This window comes from Monopterus albus, unplaced genomic scaffold (genome assembly GCF_001952655.1).
Source record: "Monopterus albus unplaced genomic scaffold, M_albus_1.0 scaffold332.1, whole genome shotgun sequence".
In the NCBI taxonomy this organism is placed as follows: domain Eukaryota; kingdom Metazoa; phylum Chordata; class Actinopteri; order Synbranchiformes; family Synbranchidae; genus Monopterus; species Monopterus albus.
Genome location: NW_018128212.1, coordinates 282,044 through 288,616, shown reverse-complemented (window position 1 = coordinate 288,616; position 6,573 = coordinate 282,044). Strand labels below are relative to the sequence as shown.

At 38.5% G+C, this 6,573-nt stretch overlaps 1 protein-coding gene across 1 annotated transcript in view; it reads left to right on the top strand.

The window, feature by feature from the left end:
- Window positions 1–6,573, top strand: part of LOC109974401 (paired box protein Pax-6-like) — a 107,307-nt gene that overhangs the window by 56,366 nt on the left and 44,368 nt on the right. Inside the window, exon 8 of the mRNA XM_020624580.1 lies at window positions 5–140. Coding sequence (XP_020480236.1) covers window positions 5–140 — 136 coding nt within the window. The remainder of the gene's footprint in view (window positions 1–4; window positions 141–6,573) is intronic.

The window sequence follows — 6,573 nt, the reverse complement described above, 5'->3', positions numbered from 1 at the left end:
AAAGGGTGGAGAGAACACCATAACAGTGAGTTCCAACAGCGAAACCTCAGAGGAGACTCAAATGAGACTTCAGTTGAAGAGGAAATTGCAAAGAAACAGAACGTCTTTCACACAGGACCAGATAGAAGCACTGGAGAAAGGTAAATGCTGGTTGTTCATCAATACACCATAAAGCTGTCAGCACATTATGTCATTATACACCTGCATACTTTCAGTATGTGTGAAAATGTGAAACATACTTGGTTTTTACTTCTTGACTGCCAACCAAAATGTCCCCATAGCGCATACAGTACATAGAATCAGAGATTGTGACTTCGTGGGCATTAAATATCTGGTCAGATATCCTTGTGCAGTATTCTTTATTTTTGAGTCAGATACTGATTAGCTGTCACCAGGGCAACAGTTACACTTCTTGAGGTTCACATTAAAACATATAACACAATATTTAACACATACGTATACAAAAATCTCACCAAAAACATTTTCACATCAATATGTTTTTATTGAGATACACACACTACCTTGCAAAAATTTAAAAATTTACAGCTTTTATTTTGGGATTAAAGCCAATCAGTAACCTTATAACACGGGCCTGTGTTAGGTATCAACTTACATCTTTTCTGCAGCAGTGGAAGTAAATGAAGCCTTGAAATTTTATTCAAACAATTCCTACACAGGTGTCACAACATTTGCTGATTACTTACAACAACAAATTCTATCTGTACAAAGGTTATGTTAGGAAACACTTACTGCACCCTCTGAAGCAATATTTGGAAAAAGGCAATTCATATGAATGGGAATGGGAACTGCAACTGTCACCAGTTTAGGACACAGGACCCAAATGCAGACGCTGAGACAGAACTTAGATGAGGCAGTCTTTAATGCCAGGTGAGCAGAGAATAACCCAGCAGTCAGCAATATAAGCCTCCACATAGCTTCCACACAGTCTTGGCTTCCAAACACAAACGTCTGTATTCTTAACAAGAGGATACAGACAAGCTATTCAGAATCCTCTACTTGAGGTACTGGAGGCCAGTAAATTGTCCAGATAACTTCTACTCCATGACCGAGAAAAGCATGAACACTAGACTCAAAAAAGTACAAGCAACATAGCAAAATAATCACCATAAAGGGAAACACTCCTGAGCATGACGAAGGACTGGATATCCAAGGTGCGGGGGGTAATAAATGCTAGGGATGATGAGGGATCTGAAACAGATAGGTGGAGTACAGAATTGTTGAGAACAGTAGCACAGGCAGGTAGAGCTCAGTTTAAATGTAATAAGACAGGCTAAGGCATAGGTGAAAACAAGAAATTTAAAGGTAACAAAATAAAACACAAACAGAAGATTGTGAGACATGACAGCAATAGTGCTATCTATTCAATTCTATGTATTTGTATAGTGCCAATTCACAACAGCTGTCTCAGGACACCTTCCATAATCAGGACTAGACCTTACACTATCATATGGAAAACCCAACAAATCCCCCTTGAGCAAGCTCTTGGCAACAGCGGGGAGGAAAAACTCCCTTTAATGGCAGAAACCTCCGGCAGACCCTGGCTCTTGGTGGGCAGCCTTCTGCCTTGACCGGTTGGTGTGAGTGGATAGAGGAGCGAGAAAAGAAAAGCAACAAGACACAAATATCAAATAATATAACATAACATGCTAAGTAACGTTCTACCCTCCATCACTGTCCTACTAGGATTATAATACTATACAATATTACATAGTTAATTATAGACCTATTGCACTTGCTAATATTCTTTCAAAAGTTGCTGAAGAACTTCTTTTGAATAGGTTTCACAATCTTATTAGCTCTACTGCAAACCAATTTGGGTTTAAAACTAGCCATGGCACTGACATGTGTATATTTGCCCTAAAAGAATTGGTCAGTAAATATAAAAGCAAAAACTCCTCTGTATTCATGTGCTTCTTAGATGCCTCCAAAGCTTTTGACCGAGTGAATCACAGGAAATTATTCCAGAAACTGTGTGACGCCCAAGTACCTAAATATATAGTGAGATGTTTGTCATACTGGTATGCCCACCAGACTATGTCTGTTAGATGGGATAACTGTATATCTGCGCCTTTTCAGACCGGTAATGGCGTAAGACAAGGTAGTCTGCTGTCCCCAATTTTGTTTAATTTTTACATGAATGATCTGTCTAAATGTCAAGTATAATGCTGTCAAAAGTGTCATTATGATATGCCGTACAAACGAGGACAGGTCCCTTGTATTTCCTTCTTTTAAGTTATCTGATAATATTTTAACTGTGTGCAGTGAAGTTAAGTATTTGGGTCATGTCATTAATGATTGTTTGTCTGATGACGGGGATATATATCAGCAGTGCCGCATGTTATATGTACAAGTTAATGTACTCGCACGGAGATTTGGTGCATGCTCGGTGGGAGTAAAACTGGCTTTGTTTAAAGCGTATTGTACTTCCTTGTACACTGCTCATCTGTGGTGTAATAATAAAAAGGGCAGTCTTCAGAAACTGTCAGTAGCTTACAATGACGCCCTAAGGATATTATTGAAAAAGCCTAGATGGACGAGTGCAAGTGAATTGTTCGTGTCGTCTCGAGTTAGTACATTTTCCGCTGTTTTAAGAAACCTGATGTTTAAATTTATCTGTCGCCTGAATTGTTCAAAAAATCATATCATTTTATCGTTGACTAATGTTGCACACAGTGACATGCGTTTTACTTCGGTTCTCTGGAAACACTGGTATACCTGTCTTTTAAAGGGGCAGTAGTTTTATGGGGGTTCTTGTGCTCTCGTTTTTTATGTATTTTCTGTTTTTATTGTTTCGTTTTTAAACTATTCTTTTATTGCTTTATTTATTTATTTGTTTTTGAACTTGGACCTTGAGTCTGTAATAAAGTGTCATCATCATCATCATCATCATCATCATCATCATCATCATCATAGTATTCACAATATACATGTACACATACATAAACATACACAGCACACAGACAGAAGTCTTTAAAGGACATATCCTGGTCAAAAATGACTACAGTGTTCCTAACAGTAGTACTGGAGGCCAGGGCTATGTTATCTAGAGTGACTATATGGTTAGATGGCATATTTCTGAGGCTTCTAGGCCCAAATATCAACTAATATAATAAAACTAATAAAAATATCAATTTCAATTTTGTTAGAAATTTAGACAAGAAAGATCTGATATTTAATAGCCCTCATTTGATTGTTCTGTTATTACTGATCAACTTTGACTGAATTTTCACTTGCTGCCTAATATACCCCACACACTGAAAGATGCCATTGTAATTAGATAATCAATGCTATTCACGTCACTTATCAGTGGTCATAATGTTATGGCTGATTGGTGTATATTCATTATTAAAGTTTTTTTTAATGAATAATGTTTTAATATGCCGTGCATTAAGTTAAAAGGTGTATATTTACATTTTCTGAGACAGTAGAGCTTTAATAATTTGAACACATGCGTGATCTGAGGCAGTTCTAAAGCTGTAGAGTATGAACAAGTTTAAATAAAATATTGATAAATCTAGAATTTGTATGTAAATTTGCTGCCAGTCTATTACAGGGCTGGCATGTAGACAAACAACCACACACACTCACTCCTACGGGCAATTTAGTCAACCTAAGCAGCATGTCTTTGGACTGTGGGAGAAACCCACGCGGGCACAGAAAGGCCCTGGGTCAGCCCAGGCTTGTGTCTAGAACCCACTTGCTGTGAGGCAACAGCATAAACCACTAATCCATTGTGCCGCCCACTACGTTCATCATTGCAGATAATACTCTTTGCTTTGTTTGCAAGGGTTCATGTTTAGGAACTGATTAACAGAACCGATACTCCTTTTTTCTTTACAGGTACCTGGTAATTGGCATTTTGGACTTGGTTCTAATCTAGAGCTGAGTTTTTGTTGCCAATCCTATTTCACAATGTACCAGTCAGACAGTTACAGGGGCTAGCTATTTCAACTGTAAGCACTGGCAATGTGCTTTACTAACTGCTTTGCTTAGTCCTTATTTTATTCAAAATCTAGTTATGGTCCTTAAGGAAATGTAAAATGGCTCCGATAGTTTTAAAATGTATCTAATCACGAATTGTTCAGTGAAGAGGAGAACTGTCAGTGATGTCCTCAGCCAAGTAGCACATTTTTTGTGTGTTGCTGTCTAGTGAACTTTCACACAATATATGTTGGGTACCTTGTTTTTGTTTACTCAACTATCATGTCATTTATGTTGTACTTTATTACCTCCACCAAGGAGGTTATGTTTTTGGTTCTGTGTGTGTTTGTTGGTTGGCAGGATTACAGACAAACAGCTGGATGGATCAGCAGCATACTTGGTAGAGACATTGGTGGGGATCAACCCTAGACATGATTAGATTTTGGCTGAAAAAGGTCAAAGGTAAAGGTCACAAAAAATACCCCAAAAAAGAAAAAAATCATATCTTTAACATAGGGCAAAATAAAAAAAAAAAAACATTTCTGTCAAAAGTTATCAAAATCCTTTTTGTTTGAAATTTGAGATATGGCCACTTAAAGTTAACATAGAAAAAACCACTTAAAACACATTCTCTGCCATAATGAAGATACAATCCTGAAATGTTCAGATAAGATGCATAGTATAACTGCCTACCATACCTTAAGAGACTATCCGGATCCAATCCTGATCAAAGATTTTAGGGCACATTTTCTGTTATTCTGGGTCTCTTTTTTTTTTTTACAAGGGACCTATTTGCATGAGCAAATTTTGTGCCTTGGTAGAGGTACATGTGCTCTCTGTGTGCTCATGTGTTGTTTTTATTTGTAGGTTTATTTCCTGGAAAAAAAGCTTGTTCTGGAAAGACAAATTTCTCCTAAACCATTCAGTTGTTAACAATGTTTTGGAATTTGTAGAACAGCAAGTCATCATCCAAACAATTGCAGATTGGTCTGAATTACTTGGACTGAATGGATTCTCAGTAGGTGTTTTTCAGACTGAAATCTCAACAATAAGGATCAGGGAAAGTCCAAAAGTCAGGGGAGATGCTTGTGTCATTCTATTCAAAAAAGTCAATACATGAACGTCCCAAAATGTCAAACAGTTCTTTTAATTACTAATGCCCATAAACATCCAATGCCTTCTCCATTTCTAAAATACTGGTTCTGTTAGGTAATGGTTGTGAGAGAAAAAAATGATCTCTGTATAAAATGGGTTGACCTGGGCTTTTATACGAGTTTGCATGTTCTTCCTGTGCCTGCATGGGTTCTCTCCGGGTACTCCGGTTTCCTCCCACAGTCCAAAGACATGCAGCTTAGGTTGACTGGTGACTCTAAATTGCCCATAGGAGTGAGTGTGTGTAGTTGTTTGTCTACATGTCAGCCCTGTGACAGACTGACAACCTGTCCAGGGTGGGCCCCTGCCTTTCGCCCAATGTCGGCTAGGATTGGCTCTAACCCCCTCCAACCCTATTCATGAATAAGTCGTATAGATAATGGATGGATGGATAGTCATTAGTCATAAGGTTGAACACTTTTGTCCCCATTCTCTGTTGAAATCACTCTGCAACACTTCAGTTTATCCCTTTTCAGACATGAGATGCAGTACGTAACACTGCTGCTTTATCATTCAGTTAAAGTTATTGCTTTCAGACATATGGGACTTTTACATTATGGTCCTCCGGCTTCATGAAGATACACCCACGATAAGTGTTTGAAGGCCACAATATGCTAACCCCTGGACATAGGAACATAGCTTTACCTCTCACACTAAGGTGGCATATTTGAAACTTATTAAAGCTTCAAACACTGCTTGAGGTTTTTAGGCAGAGATATTCACTCAGTAATTGACCACCATGAACCTGTGAACAGAGTTCCCTACAGACCTCCCTCCTACATTTTATTAATTCAGAACAAGAACCAAATTCTCCTAAACTAAATAACAGTCTGCCGTTACAGGCAGCCAACTCCTTATACCTTTAGACGTTACTTTACTGAAAATGTTTTAGGAGCCAGTATATTTTGGCTCTTTGAGGAAGTTTAGTCTGAAATAAACCATAAAAGCATAACATCATAATTCCAGTGCTGGTTCCCTCTAGGTAGGGATTTCTTGCTGAAATGTGGAATTTTGCTGAACAGGCATCCCTTGTTGCATACCGCCCTTGGTAGCAGCTCTGTATCTTCTTTCCATCCCTTCCTCCCCTAAAGCTGCTGTCAATGTCTTCCTGGCCTGTCTTTTTCTATGTTTTCTCAGTTTTCTGAAACTCGGAGAAACAGCCTCCTGCAGCAACTACTGAACACCCTTCTCATTGCTGTGGTTTTTAAAGGTTATCTGTGAGTTAGGCCAGTGGTCCCCAACCGTTTTTATTACCGTGGACCGGTCAACGCTTGACAACTCTACTGCGGCCTGGGGGGGGGCGGGTTTGTACGTACATTGCTTATATTGTAAATATAATAGTAAACGTGAATCCACTGTGTACTCATATGCAACTTTATTAGCAGCTTCCTCGTAACATTGCGCCAACAACATAACATGAGTATAACATCAAAGTCTCTAGTAACATCCTCTCTGCCCCCTAAATAAATTATAAAAAAA